This window comes from Pseudochaenichthys georgianus, chromosome 10 (genome assembly GCF_902827115.2).
Source record: "Pseudochaenichthys georgianus chromosome 10, fPseGeo1.2, whole genome shotgun sequence".
Lineage (NCBI taxonomy): Eukaryota > Metazoa > Chordata > Actinopteri > Perciformes > Channichthyidae > Pseudochaenichthys > Pseudochaenichthys georgianus.
Window position 1 is genome coordinate 26,494,086 of NC_047512.1, and position 14,959 is coordinate 26,509,044.

General features: G+C 47.8%; 1 protein-coding gene across 3 annotated transcripts in view; it reads right to left on the minus strand.

Moving 5' to 3' along the window:
* ankhd1 (ankyrin repeat and KH domain containing 1) overlaps positions 1 to 14,959 on the minus strand; it is a 28,168-nt gene that overhangs the window by 689 nt on the left and 12,520 nt on the right. For all 3 annotated transcript variants that reach the window (XM_034092994.2, XM_034092999.2, XM_034092996.2), the window contains exons 13-38: positions 14,824 to 14,951; positions 14,588 to 14,731; positions 14,359 to 14,461; positions 13,973 to 14,235; positions 13,474 to 13,746; positions 12,952 to 13,369; positions 12,705 to 12,844; positions 12,478 to 12,589; positions 12,234 to 12,379; positions 11,991 to 12,133; positions 11,380 to 11,593; positions 11,079 to 11,254; positions 10,593 to 10,755; positions 10,408 to 10,503; positions 10,187 to 10,303; positions 9,905 to 10,073; positions 9,459 to 9,655; positions 8,997 to 9,346; positions 8,706 to 8,858; positions 8,376 to 8,525; positions 2,256 to 3,870; positions 1,915 to 2,098; positions 1,657 to 1,782; positions 1,143 to 1,394; positions 347 to 531; positions 92 to 259 (exon numbers count right to left, since the gene is read on the minus strand). In XM_034092994.2, coding sequence (XP_033948885.1) covers positions 92 to 259; positions 347 to 531; positions 1,143 to 1,394; positions 1,657 to 1,782; positions 1,915 to 2,098; positions 2,256 to 3,870; positions 8,376 to 8,525; positions 8,706 to 8,858; positions 8,997 to 9,346; positions 9,459 to 9,655; positions 9,905 to 10,073; positions 10,187 to 10,303; positions 10,408 to 10,503; positions 10,593 to 10,755; positions 11,079 to 11,254; positions 11,380 to 11,593; positions 11,991 to 12,133; positions 12,234 to 12,379; positions 12,478 to 12,589; positions 12,705 to 12,844; positions 12,952 to 13,369; positions 13,474 to 13,746; positions 13,973 to 14,235; positions 14,359 to 14,461; positions 14,588 to 14,731; positions 14,824 to 14,951 — 6,185 coding nt within the window. The remainder of the gene's footprint in view (positions 1 to 91; positions 260 to 346; positions 532 to 1,142; positions 1,395 to 1,656; positions 1,783 to 1,914; positions 2,099 to 2,255; positions 3,871 to 8,375; positions 8,526 to 8,705; positions 8,859 to 8,996; positions 9,347 to 9,458; positions 9,656 to 9,904; positions 10,074 to 10,186; positions 10,304 to 10,407; positions 10,504 to 10,592; positions 10,756 to 11,078; positions 11,255 to 11,379; positions 11,594 to 11,990; positions 12,134 to 12,233; positions 12,380 to 12,477; positions 12,590 to 12,704; positions 12,845 to 12,951; positions 13,370 to 13,473; positions 13,747 to 13,972; positions 14,236 to 14,358; positions 14,462 to 14,587; positions 14,732 to 14,823; positions 14,952 to 14,959) is intronic.

The window sequence follows — 14,959 nt, forward strand, 5'->3', positions numbered from 1 at the left end:
ATATACTCATGGCTGAAAGCAGAAATACAGGATTGAAAGTCTAACTAAGAATATGATTAGTTGGCAGGGGTGTAACAAAAGAGGACTTTACCTGCTGCTGTGGGTCAGAGTTATCCGCATTGTTTGGGACCACTTTGATGATGGGGCTCCATGCGGGATCACCAGCGTGCAAACCATTGTACATCGGCCCCCCTGGCCCCTCTGCCATGGGAGGATGAGGGGGCAGCATGGTTCCTCCATACATCGACATTGGCATCCCCTGAACAGACAACAATGTCATTGGCTATCATTAGTACATAGGAGGGACAGGGGTTAAATCGTCTACAGAGCTATTGATAAATCCTACCTTAGGAAAGTCCATGTAGCTGTTGGGCAGATGCTGAGCCTGGTGGTAGTTATTCGCAGGGTTTGCAATGCCGGTGTCGTCCTGCTCCATGGGCTGGTGCTGAGAGAAGGCGGACTGCTCCTGCTGCAGCTGAGGGTGCATCATGTGGCTGCTCATCAGGGGCTGGGACCAACCAGACATGGCCTCTGTAAGACACACAGGGTTGACATTATTACTGATTATAAGTTACTATTGCACCGTAACTGAGAAGCAAGTGGTTGGAAAGTTTACACCAGAATCAAAAAAGCATAAAAGACAAACTGGTTTTAGTCTAGATTGTTTTGGTGCGAGTTGCAGTGTTGTTGATATTAGCCATACAGATGGCTGCTTTCTCCTGACATATGTATCTCAATGGCACTATGGTAGTGGTCATCAAAGCAGAAACAAATTAAAACTTAACATCGATATCGCTTTCCAGAACTCATGACCCTGATGCTCAAAATAATCCACAGAACTTGTTGTGAGCAGTTTCGTGTGCTAACTACTTTCTTTCTACTACACTACACGTACCAAACGTGTCACTGCGCAGAAGGATGTGTGCATCTACTCATGGATGTTGTGCATATTTCATTGGCTGCCGGCCCTTAAACAATGTAGTTTGATGGATAGCACTACAGATAAGTATTGTATTTTAGATTTTGGGGTGAACTTTCCCTTTATGTCACACTTCTAACATTATTTTCCTACCCCATAGTCCTTATTATAACAAACAAAAATGTAAACAGACTAACAGAACAACATTTGCATTTGTTTTTACCCGAAGCACTGCCGACCCCGAATGACCAGATGCCTCCCTGTCCAACGGATGCCGTGTAGCTGGTGGTCAGCAGGGGGGGGTTAACAGAACCCGTCTGCCTGATCCTGGCCAGCCGCTCTGTGCCGATGGGAGGGGGAACTTTCCGGTCCTGCTGGGAGGAGTTGCCTGGCTTAGGCTGGGGGGGAGGGGGCACAGCTGAGGTTGAGAGGGCAGATGACGACACCGTAGATGGAGGCGGCACAGGAGATTCACCTTGGGGGGGGGGGGGGGGGGGGGAGACAATTCAAGGAGAAATAGTTAGGAGCAGTTCAGATATGCACATTGGAAAGCACTTCTTAAAAGAAAAAGAAAACAAGCCTGTAAAATTGCCATTCATGGGTTTAAAAAAGGTTACAAAAGAAACAAGCCAATATAAGAAAACATTTTAAAAGTCTAACTAATTGTGGATAAGTGAAGGCTGAATAGCCTGAGTTATAGAGACACAACAAAAACAAGAAGCATTGGAGCCTAGTACCTGATGTGGATGCACTCCATGGGTGGGGGGAAAAGTGCTGTCTGCTGAATGAGGGTGCGCCCACTCCTGTATGACCGTGCAGATACACAGGGCTACCAGAGATATTGGTGGTATAGCTGGTCAACGCTGTGGGGGCACACATCAAAGAGACAGCTCATTATTAGGCAGTGTTTTTTCTATCCCAAAGAGATATAAACATTGCATTTAACCAAGTTAAATAAAAATCAACCGGATGATAAATTAGAAAAATAATCATACCGATGGGGCTGTTGACCATCCTCTGTGAGGCAGAGCGGTAGCCAGGGGCTTTAGAGCTGTCTGGAGGAGGCGGGGGCATCATATTCTCCATCTGGCTCATGTAGGCCTGTGGGGCCGAGTACGACTGCTCTGGAGGTGATCGAGTCGGCAGATGGCACGCACCCCACACCTGATTGTTTGAAACCTGCATGGCGAGCACAATTTATAACATTTGTAGTGTCTGTGTAGTTTGTTCAGGTATTTAAACATTATCCGTGTAATATAAAGACTCAATAAGAGCAGCTATAATTAAAACAATTTGTCAATCAAATATTTATACTATAAATGTTACTTTATCTCACCTGGTTATCAAAGATGCTGCTGAAGTTGAAGAGACCTGCATGACCGAAGTTGGGGGGTAACTGCTGAGGCTTGCCTGCATTGCCCACATGCTGCATCTGGGAACCGTTCATCATGCCCATGTTAGCAGAGACCTGAAGGGAGCCTTGAGACTGGGCTTGAGCCTGGTTTTGCGCTTGTGGAGGCAAATTGGTCTGATGGGACGTCTGATTTTGGGTCTGTTTTGGGGGTTCTTGCTGAGCATTGAAGGGCACGAACACAGATTGCTGTTGTTGCTGCTGCTGCTGCTGCTGCTGTTGTTGCGTCTGCTGCTGCTGCTGTTGTTGTTGTTGTTGCTGTTGTTGTTGTTGATGTTGTTGTTGCTGCTGCTCATTAAGGGAGTAGTAAGGCCCTGGTGGCTGCATACGATGGGAGACTCTGGGCGCAGGGGCTGAGAAGTGGGGTACAGTGTTGTTGGGGTGTGCAACATTGTGTGAGAGGACAGTAGGCTGTGCTGAGGCGTGTTGGGAGCCGGGCTGCGGGTTGAGGAGCGGTGGTGGGGCCTCTGATGATGGTGCAGAGGAGGGGGGAGGAGGTAACTGCTGTCGAAGCTCTGGCTTGGAAGGTAAAGCCATGCTGGGGGCAGAGAAACCCATAGAGTTGAGGCTCTCGCTGACATTAACAGCCTGGTTCTCTGCAGAGAGAGAGGGCTTGTCTTTTCCAGGGGCAACAGCACTGGGTTCTGATTTATTTGAATGGATTGGGGGCTGGGACATCAGTCCGACTGGATGCTGAGGGGCGTTCGCGTGAGGGGTAGAGGAACTGTGATGTGCGGGAGAACCTGTGCCTCGTACTGCATTGCTGCCACTAGTAGAAGAGGCAGAAACCGACACAGGGGGGGCACCGGAGGGCTTGGGGTCAAGGGCGAAGAGCTTTTTTCTGACGGAGGAAGGAGTGGGGACGCTCGGCTGGGGATTGTAAGGAGTAGGATTTGGGGTATGAGGCGAGGTTGCTGCTGCGTTGGGAGCACTGTTGGTCGAGGTGTTGGTGGGCGCAACTGACACCATTGAGCTGGCTGCGTGCTCACTGTGGGTCAAGTTGGCTCGGGCCTGGCCTCCAGTGCTGTTGGTTCCTCCATTGTGCTTGGGGGAGCTGTTAGCACTGCCGGGGCTCACGGGACGCACAGGGAAGGGTCCCCAGGTGCTGGCGGCGGGAGAGAAGGTGCCACCAAACTGAGCCATGGGTAGACGAGGGTGTCTGATCTGGTGCATGGTCTGCGCAGCCAGGAGAGCCAGCTGAGGGTGAGCGTATGCCAAGGGCAGAGACACAGGGAAGGGCTGTCTGACATTTGATGACAGCCCCTTCCCAATCTTTCCCCCAGCCTGAGAGGAGGGTGAAGATGAGGATGAAGAGGGCTGGAACGAGACGCCTGGAGAGGTGACCAACGAGCTCAGGGCCTTGGGCCCAGCGCTGGAGCCGCTGACGGCCCCTGTTGTACTGGGGAAGGAAGCCGAGGTTGTTTTGGAGCCTGGGGCTCGGATGTGATTCCGGGGGATCAGATCCTCAAGCTCTTTAGCTGGATCCTGGATTAGAGCATTTATCAGCTGGACTGCATACCTTGTAGACTCAGTCCCTCCTCTGAAAAACAAAAACACTAATATTACAAAGTGTAACAGATCAAAAGTGATGACATAATTCAGTCTGATAAAGTTTTGTGATAGACCAGAGCACGGCCAAGAAGGCATTGAAGTATGAAGTATACCTAAGTATGGTAGGTAGGTTTGCAGTTTATTGTATTGGACTAATGAACAAAAACATTTATCCAAAGCAGTTTAAGTCACTGCTGGTGTGAAAAGTCGAAATAGAAGCTTTCACACCGGAGTACGTTTCCCCGTACTTTTCCCCTTTAGTTCCGATAGTTCCTGGGATTTTGCATTCATCCCAAAAAGAGAACTTAGTTCATGAGAACTTTTCCCCCATCTTCAGTCTTCCCAGGTACTTCCCTGGGGAGAAAAAGGTTCCAATTTCTGATTGGCTGGGCAGATTGCAAACCACGCCCCGTAAAACTCTGAAAAGTTTTGTGAAGCCGCCATTGTATTTGCTGGCATTAGCATTAGCATTAGCTCAGCGCACCAACGGAGAGAGACTAAGTTATGGCAACACAAAAAAAAAACATGGGAGCGGTGGAGATGAGGAGGTGTCGGCGTTCTGGCGATTTACTCGGAAGGCTTCAGTAGAAGCTGCTGGGAGTCCCAGCAGCTTCTACTGAAGCCAGTCCCCAACTCCGGGGACTCCGGGTGGCAGTATACGCCGTGAAGTGGTTTGCGGCCTGCCAGTAAACCCAAAGCAGAAGAAGAAGAAGTGATGTCAGCGGCTTCATTTGCGTAATCTTCCCCCAGGGATTTATTCCGATGTGAACACGATCTGCTCTTAGTTCCACGGGGGTACTAAGTGCTGGGAACTAAGTGCTGGGAACTAAGGCTGCGGCCACACGAGGACGAAAACGGTCGTTTGCGTTACTGTTTAGTGTCCTATATGCCGTTCGGCCACACGAGGACGACCGAATACGGCACTAAACGACTGAGGAAACGATAACGGGTCCCAAGGTGGATCGAACGGCAAACACAACGCTCTGGGGGGGCCAACGGCTCCGTGTGTACGCCAGTGTTTCCCACAGATCTGAAATATACATGGGCGGGTGGTGGCAGCAGGGGGTGGGGGGTGCGGTGCGCAGAGAAAAAAAAAAAAAAACAGCATGTTTAATTATTGACTTTTCATTCCTGTATAATCATTTTGCGCAAAGATGGCACTGTTTGTCAGAGCACTTCATCCTTCTGGGATTTCATGAAGAACAGCTCCAACGCCTGTGTGTATGGCAACGCCTCTGGTGCTGGTCCATTAACTGCTGCCAGTGTTTCCCACAGATCTGAAATATACATGGGGGGGTGGTGGTAGCGGGGGGGGGGGGGGGGGGGGGGTGTTGAGGTGACGTGCAACAACATTAACATTTCTGTTGGTCGCTTGTTAGCAGACCCTTCACGCGATGGCAGAGCGAACAGGTACAGGCAGGGCCCATAATGATAGCCCTATAGTTTAAATCTACTACCCACACATGAACCAGGGTTTCCGTTAGCCGGTAATTACCGGTTTTTAGCTGGTAAAATGTATAAAAAACCGGTAAATTCAAAACCTGACGGTCAAAATGTCTGGTAATAATTAGGGAGGCTCCGATCGATCGGCCGCCGGTCATTATCGGCCGATATTCACTCTTAATAGTTTGATCGGTGCTCTCTATAAAGGCCGACCAGGAGAGCTGGATCTGATCGATATGGACATAAACGCGAGTGAAGTGTAACCGGACGCGAGAGAGATCAGATCAGCTGCTGAGTCTGACCGAGACACGCAGCTCTGCATAATCACCTGAAGCCCCGCCCTCTGTTTAGCGGGCTGCAGGAGCTGCATGAGAAACTGACGTGCTGTCAGGAGAGAGAGGGGAAAAGAGAGGATCCGATTTCTCCCGTGTTATTATTCAAATGTAATGTACACTTTTGAATAATGTACGTTATCTACTACAAGTAGTTTGTTTGAATGTAATAATTATGTTGTTTGTTGTTTGTGGAATCATTTATTGAAAAATGAATCTGAATTTTTCGATCTGTTACGATTATAAACTGAAGCAATATAAAAATGAGCCCCGTGAACTGAGTTTTAAACTGAAGCATATCTGCTCATAGTCCGGTAATTACCTGCTAACGGAAACTCTGCTACACAACTATTATTATTATTGAAATATGACCGGTAAGTTTCAAATTAGTCCGGTAAAATAAATTCTGCCCGGACATTTGACCGGCGAGAAAATCCTAGCGGAAACCCTGACATGAACATATGGAAATGGGTTACTTAAAAAAATAAATGTATTTATAAATGTATTTAGGAACCTATCCATGTGATTTTCAGTGGGGGTCGACCGCAAATCCTCTAGGGGGGTCCAGGGGCATGCCCCCCCCCCCCGGTAAGATTTTATTTTGGAGTTAAATGCATCAATCTGGTGCATTTTGAGGGTAAAATAAAGAGACTAGATCTATGGAAACACCTATATTAAACCGAACTATATACATTTCAATCATCATAAAATCATGGCCATAACGAATAACATACCATTTCCAATATGAAAAAAACACTGAAACTTGTTTATTAAATTTATTTTTGGTTCATTTATAGTTGTGAGTGTGTCTGTGCTCCTGAATCAGCCTCTCCTGTCTACCTCATCTCCCCCCTGCTTCTCTTTGATGCAGCAGCAAAGACTAGTTTTCTCTCAACAAGTTTTAAAAGTGTATCTTACCTTTTTTCACCTAGTTAACTTTTTATTTATTTATTCATGCATATTTTACTAATCACATTACATTTAGCTGACGCTTTTATCCAAAGCGACATATAATGACCGATTACAGGGACATTCTCCCTGGAGTAACTAAGGGCTAAGTGCCTTACTCAAGGGCACACTAGTGGTGGTGTTCCTGGCGGGATTTGAACTCACAGCCTTCCAATCTTCAGCCCACCTCACTATCCATTAGACCAATCACTACCCTCTCAAATGGAAATATGTGTTTACATAAATGGTGACCACACCGTTTGAGACCCACTGACAACTTAGACTAAGTTAACTATCTAAACACTCAGAGTCCTTTACCTCACCTGAGCCGAGGTTATCTCGAGCTTGAATGACACACAGAGACCAATCAAGGGCTTTGATTTATGATCTGTATGACAGTGGCCATGTCGGCAGGCCACATCATGTAGACAGCCAGTCACCCTGTGTGAGGCAGGCCACTTAACAGGCCAGAAGGAGGCGAGATCAGAGCAAGGGATCATTGTCCACAAGTTAATCGATCGCAGATGGCGTCGTGGTCACGGACGAATTTAAAAAAAAAAAAAAAACTAAATGGGTCGCGAAATATACTTGGGCGGCCGTTAATATACCTGGGCGGCCCGCCCAAGTATAGTCTATGTGTGGGAAACCCGGTACGCCCTATACGATCATTTTCTGATAATGATGATGCAATAGCCCCGCCTCTCCCCACCTCTGCTGCTCACCCCCGTGTCAAAGTAAACTGCACACTGAATTCAGATTATTTATCTTTCTCTCGATATGGACCTAAACGCGAGTGAAGTCTAATCTGACAGGACGGAGACACGCAGCTCTGCTCACCTGCAGCTCCTCCCGCTGCAGCAAAACACACACTTCAAGTCAGATCATCACCCTTATCTATTTTAATTACCTCTCAAACTCCCTAAACTAGTTATAAATATGTTTTACTGTCAGCCGGGTCACTGATTACTGGATCAGCTGCTGCATGAGACAGACACTGACGCTGTCCGAAGAGAGGGAGGAAAAAGAGAGGCTCCGTGTATTTTATTATTATATTATATAGAGTCGTTATTCATTTGTTTTAAAGCTCAATAAAAAACAAAGAAGACCTTTGACCGGCACTTTTATAATTTTGTCCGGAAGATTTAAACTTTAATACACGTTGACTGGCGAAACACTCTGCCCGGTTCCCTCGGCCCCCACCGCGGCGAATAAACAGAAGGGCAACCATGACAACCATGCTTCTTCGCTGCTTTTGTGGAGGAAGTTACAGCGCCACGTACAGGCTCCTGCATATGTACTGCAGCTTCTCCAGCGGTTGGAGCTAAACGGAGCGGTCTCGTGTGGGCAGACACTATCCGGATAACTATTGCGTGTGGACGGAAGCTTGTTTGCGATTGCTTTTGCGTTAATCCTATGCGTTTAGCCGTTTTCGTCCTCGTGTGGACGCAGCCTAAGTACGGCAAAGTACTTGGTGTGAAAGCCTTCTTATCTTGAAACTAGTTTCTCAGTGCATGGGAATTTTCTTGAGCCGTGTACTAACAATAGCAGATGTGCAGGTTTACTGTTTTCACCATAACAATGGTGGACCAAGGTGCAGGCACCACATCTACCAAGGACTACCTGTGCGAAACATTGATGCAAAAAAAGAGTAAGGACTTAAGGACCCGCCCAGTTTGAATAAATGACATCATCCAGAAGGGGCTAAGATTATGAAACTGTTATACTTCAGCTGCAGTGCTGCTCAGGGTCCACCAGAGGGCCACATATTTACCTTATGGTGATCATCCTCTCCCCGTTCTTGTCCTTCTGTTTGTCTACGTCAATGTGAGCTCCTGTCACGTCCTGGATAGCTGTGATGTTGCAGCCGCCTCGACCCATGATCCGAGACACAACAGAGGCTGGCACAGACAACTTCTTTGATCTGTAAAATAAGCAGGGAAATTGTATTTTTTGTGAGTCTATACAGGCAGACACTAATGATAGTCATCTCAATGCTGAATTGTAAGAAGCATTGTTCTAAAAAAGAAAAAAGGGAATCATGTCGATAAAAAGCCTGTAAAAGGTTGCAAAGCAAAATGATGAAATTATGCTAACAACTGACCTTCGGACCACTTCCTTCCAACCTTCTTCTCTCTTCTGGCCTCTTTTGGGGCTTGTGAGACTGAGCTTACTGATGGGTGAGGTGACGGGTAGAGCCATGGTCTTGAATGGAGAGGGTAAGGAGTGTGAGGTGGAGTCGCTCATGTCCAGAGCTCTGTGACAACACGGGCAATAAGAAAAACAATGATTCATGTTGGTTGACTGTTGAAAATGTTTTGAAATCAGATAAAGGTTGTATTCAGAATATTTGTAATTTAGATGATATATACGCTTGGCTTCGTTAGGGACTCACTTTTGCGTTGGTTTTGAGATAGAGACTGTGACCTTGTTTTCCACCTTAGCGTCAGTCTGCGGCTGAGGACAGTGTCTCTTCTCCAGGCCGCGCAGGAGGCTCTGGGCTGCTCCTGAGGAGGGGACTGATGAGGAGGATGAGGAGGAGGAGGAAGAGGAGGAGGCGGAGGAGGTGAGATCAGGGAGGTAGTTGAGCTCCTGACTTTTGCCCCCACTGCTGCTGCTCTCACTAGCACAGTCGGTGCTATCCAATGGGTCCGAATCGCTGTTGCCGCCCGCCACTCCGCCCCCCCCACCCCGGTGCTCGCCGTGGATCTTGTTCTTGTCCGCCTTGTGCTGTGCTAGTGCAACCTAGAGGGAGAAAACAAACAGAGACCTCATCAAATAGTGTTTCTTCGTAGATAAAAGCAACAGTGTGCACATTAAGCACATTACAAATCAACAAAGACATGATGGTGCTCACCTGTGGATCCTGTAATATGATTGGTTCATTGGGCGAGTCCTTGGTCTTGTTCTTTTTGTTCTTGCGATTGGTGCTCGGGGTGGTGGCCACACTTGCTCGCTTCTTACCAAAAGCTGTAGTGAAAGTGGTGGAGGTGGCGGATATTCCAATGGTGGTGGTGGTGGTTGCACTCGGGGGCTCAATAGGAACATCTTCTTCTGCGGGGGATAAATGCAAACAGGCACATTAACAACAAATAATTATAATACAATATTAGAAAACTGAAAAGGCAAGTCTGGAGGATTATAAATACCTAAAGGTTAATGCAAGTCAGTTTAACATCGTTTCAAAATACAATTTTCATTGTTAGTACACTGTGACATGTATAAATCACCTGGCACCCGTTTTCGCCATGCCATAAATAACATAAATAATAACCCTGTTTCAGCAAAGTCATAAAAAGTTACCATCAGCTGAATCTTCCTTTAGCTCCAGCATCTCAGAGAAGTCTTCCTTAGTTTTCTGTCCCTCCTCTTCCTCCATCTTCCTCTTCTGCTCCTCCTTCTTCTTCTTGCGTTTCTCCTTACGCTTCTCACGTTTAGCAGCCAGAGCTTGCTTCTTGCTCTCCTCTCGGGACTGTCGAAAACAAGCCAGAGTTTTATAAACGTTATTTGTGTGCTCATTTACTCTCTGCTGCCGATTCAGAATGCTTTAACCACTAGAAAACCAGCCATGAGGTCTGATATTACCTTCTCCAAGTCTAGCTCCTTGAGGAGGATGCTGGCGTTCTTGTTGGCCTCGGCTGCCTGCTGGTCTTTGGCTTTAACGATGGTCTCCATGCACTGGTGGCATTTCTTCAACAGCTCCTACAACAACAGGAAACCAACGCTGGAGTTAAAGCTCTGCTAACATCTTCGTCTGATCTGTGAATTATATAGAGACCAATGACTTAAAAATAAAATCAACCTACCTTGTCAGCGATGGTAGCGATGTATCTCATGCACTCGATATCTGATGGGAATTGGTTGACTTCCTTTACAAGATACTGCACCACCTTCACGTGACCCTGAAATGATAGGTAAAATGATTAGTAACCAAAGCTTGCCGAAGTGTATAATGACACACTAACAATCAGGGTTTGGGTTCAATCTGCACCTTGCGAAAAGCCGCCATGAGTGGAGTAATCTTGCGGTTGTCGGCCGCATCCACATCAGCACTGGCATGCACCAAGAGCTGAACCACATCAAAATGACCACCATTTGCCGCCAGCCACAGGGGGGTGTTCCCTTTCTTGTTTCGTACATCGATATGGGCTCCCCTACAAATACAGGAAGAGACGTTGGCCTCACATGAAAGGCATAGCAGCTTAAAGGTAAGAAAAGGCAGGTGGCAACATGTTGATAAATCTTGAGGTGAAGCCTGTTAAATCCTCAAAGTAAGTTAGCCTTTATCTCATCAACATGATGTGACAAAAGGACCATCTGTAGTTCAATAAAGACTAGCCAATAACCTGCACTGTGTTAACTCACAATAGGAAAATGATAGCCCATTTCCCAGCGTTTCCATCCCACAGATCAAAAGAGACTGGCGATAATATTGTTAAAAGAAGATGATAAAGTGGTCCTGTAAAGAAGCACTCACCTGTTGATAAGCAGCTCACAAAACTTGTAGTGGCCCTTGTCAGCAGCAATAGTGAGGGCAGTGTCTCGGGATGAGGGGACAGGGGGAGCGTTGACGTCGGCGCCTTTGTCCAGAAGCACTCGACCCACTTCTGCATAACCTCCTGAGGCCGCCTCCATCAGAGGAGTAAGACCGGTCTGCATGGGAAGGGTAATGTTACTAAGCAAGATGGCAACCTGAATCGTGTGTTCAGCCAGTGTAGGATGATTACATACGCAACAGTCAGGTCTGGAACTTGGTTGATGTGATCCGGACCCCTTACCTTAGCGCGATGCTCCACATTGGCCTTGCGATCGAGCAGCAGACTGACGACCTCAGCCCGCCCCTGGAAGCAGGCGAGGGTCAGAGCCGTGTTTCTGTTGGTTTCGATCTGGGCATTGATGTCCGAGCCCATATCTAGCAACAGCTTCACCGCTGGTACATGACCGTTCATGGCCGCCAGCATCAGAGGAGAGATTCCCAACTTACTGCCAGTCCTGGGGAGAAAGTGAATAAACAAATAATTAAGAGACCAAGTACCAACAAAACGTTGTAATGTGCCAAAAGCAGACATTTCTTTCTATTCTTGGGTCTAGGTTTCAGTATATATTAATGTTTTACTGTAGTTTAGCAACTGGACTTTTTACAGATCGGCATTTTATCAAAGTAGCAGATGCTAGAAAGCCTTGGTTTCTTTCCACACTCCTGATTTATAACTTGGTTAATCACTATGGTTTTACTTCTAGGTGTGGCTGAAACCCAAAGGAACATTTTACAGAGATGGGGAAAGTGCTTCGCGCTCACTTCCAGGAACATATCATTTGTTCACATTTAGATTACATTTTAAAAGTTTATACTGATAACAAATCTAATGCCATGGTTCCTGTCGCTCACCTGGAGTTTATCTCAGCTCCAGCATTGAGGAGTATCTTGATGATGTTGACGTAACCCCCAGAGGCTGCCAGGCTAAGAGGCGTGTAGTCGGAAACATTGCGGTGTTCCTTATTGGCTCCCCGCAGCAGCAGCAACTCCACCACCTGACCAACACCAATGACAGTTTTATAGTTAGAGCCAGGGGAAAAAGATGAACAGGAAACGTCACTATTGTAAAGGTTTACTGAAAGACAAAGGGTTTACCTCCTGGCGTCCCCCAGAGCAGGCGAGGGAGAGGGGCGTGTCTTTGGTTCTCTCTGACTGAGCCTCAATGTCACCCCCTTTATCCAGAAGCACCTCCACTACTCCTACGTGTCCAGCAGTGGCAGCCAGGATCAGAGGAGTAAAACCTGTCGAGAACAAACAATATGAGAAATTGTCGATTTCTTAATGCATGAATTTAATTCCTACTCATACCCCGGTAATTTTTATTATGAGGGTTTCATACCTTTTTTGTCCCGGTGCTCAATGTTGGCTCCCCGTGCAATGAGGACAGATACGAGTTCCTCGTGTCCTCCTGCACACGCCAGCGTCAGCGCTGTGTCATGGTTGCTCTCCGTCTGCGGGGAAAGTAAAAACTCTTAACAGGGCTAGAGGACTGTTTGTACATACATGTTCTCACTGCAATGTCAACATCAAGAGCTTTGTCGAGTCAAATTTGGCATCGTGTCTTACATGTGCATCGATGTCGACAGAGGGGTAGAGGGGCAGGACTGACGGGGGCGAGGAGATGTTTGAGGGCATCTGTGTGGGTGGCTGGGACAGGGGGGTGGGCGAGGTTGTAGTGTTCAGCATGGGCACACGACTGCTCACAGCTGCAACAAAAAACAAAATGGTAAAAGTTATAGTGACATACAGATGAGGGATTTGGAAGACACTTCGAGAGTGAACTCATGTCACCCGTTAACAGGAATGCACTTACCCGCCATGATGTCGTCCAGCGTGTCTGTGAGCGTCTGTGCAGGTGTGGCTACCATGAGCCCATCCGGGGCCTGCTGAGGGATCATCCCTGGGCCTAGCCCTCCCAACTGTTGACCCTGTTGCTGCTGGCCCAGCATCTGCTGCCCCACCAGTACCCTCTGCAGCTCTGGGCTGGTGCTTCCCGGGTAGTCCGCAGGGTTGTAGTCCGGTAGCGGCTGGATGGGGACGAAGGCGGTCTGCAGAGGCAGAGGGGGGGGCTGGGGCTGGGCCTGCGGCGAGGGGGGTAGAGGAGGCTGCTGTGGTGGCTGAGGCCCATCCCTGTAGAGGATTGTGCCCACCTGTGGAAGCTTGGGGTAATCGTCTTCTTCTCCGTCCGCTTCGTCCTCTGAGCCCTCGTCTTCGTCGTCTTCGTCCTCTTCCTAAAACAGTATAGGAGTCTCTCGTGTAAATAAAGTGCTTTGGGAGTCAGAATTAGCATCATAATGATTAACAAACCAACAAACAAAATGACTGAAGGTTTCACCTCTTCCCCTTCCTCTCCTGGCTGCTCGTCTTGCTCCCCATCTCTGTTAGCCTCTTCATCCGTGTCAGAGCTGGTGTGAACTTGTGCCCCTGCGCAGGGAAGGGGCCCGGCCGGAGACAATCCGGGGCCCGGGCCCTGACTCTGTCCGGCCTCCTGCTCCTCCTTTAAACCCTTCGCCTCCATGTACTCTTTGGTGAACTGTTGCTGTGTTTTCAGCTGCAGCTGTCGCTCCACCTTCTGCAGCTCCTTCAGGATTTTCTTCTTCTTCTGCACCTAAGTGGGGAACAGCCACATCCATGGTTGACTAACTTCTGATATGGTGCTATGCATTTAAGTCTTAACTTGCTTGTAAAAAGTTAACATCTATCTTACTTAAGCTTTTCATGCAAATAACATTTAAATGTGAACTTGATTGTTAAAGGTAACATTCATCTTACTTAAAGAACGAGAAAACAATATTCAAATTGGGATACGATCTTAAATCGATGATGGATTATACCTGCTCCTCTCTGCTCTTCTTCAGCTCCTCAATCTTGTCTTTGGTGAGCGGCTCCCCCTGAATGAGCTCTAGCGACTGCAGCTGGGCCTTCTCGATGGCGCTGATTCTCTGGCCCAGCTCGTTCAGCTTTCCCTCCGTCTCCTCCACAATGCACTCGAGAGGCTGGCATAGGTGGAAGGGCGGCAGAGGCTCGGCTTCAGGCCCCCGGCCGCCTGAGCTGGAGACGCCGGGCTGAAGGGCCGCTTGTCTCTGTTTGGACCCGCCTGGATTCGAACAATAGAGAACAATAAGTCGAATATTTGGATTGCTAAGCGGCTAAATTAAGTCTGTAACTCCATTTTGTGAGTACACTCACTGGAAGACAGGACTTTGACAATAATAATGACCTTTGCTGGAGACGGGTGAGGGTGTGGCGATGTTTGATGGGGCTCGGTCTGGCTCCTGAGGGGGCACTACCATGGCGAGAGATTGGAATGGGACACGAGGAACCTGTGACAAAAGTGGACATGTTAGTTTGAAACAATCAAAAACAACTATAAGAATTGCCTTTAACTAAAAACAGATATATTCCTCATAAGAACATTGACAGAAATTGTGATTTGCTCCTCTATTTACCTGAGAGGCATCTTGCGAGGGGGGAGTGAGCTGGGAGAGGTCGGGGGCTGGGACAGACAGGATGTTGTTGGGGTAGTCCAACAGGTAGGACACCACATTCGTGTGGCCTCCCTTAGCAGCTTCTATCAACATGGTTGAACCATCCTACCAAAGACAAAAATATACAAGTTTCTATATTGTGCATAAATATTGCAAAATCAAACTGGTCTAATCTATATCCGGAGTGTGTGCATTACTTTGAGTCTGTGTGTAGGATCGGCCCCATGTGCCAGCAGCAGCTCCACCACAGCAAGGTGTCCTCCAGCGCAGGCCAGCGACACCACTGTGTGGTCATTGTTGGCTGTAGCTCTGTTCACGTTAGCGCCTGTAAGA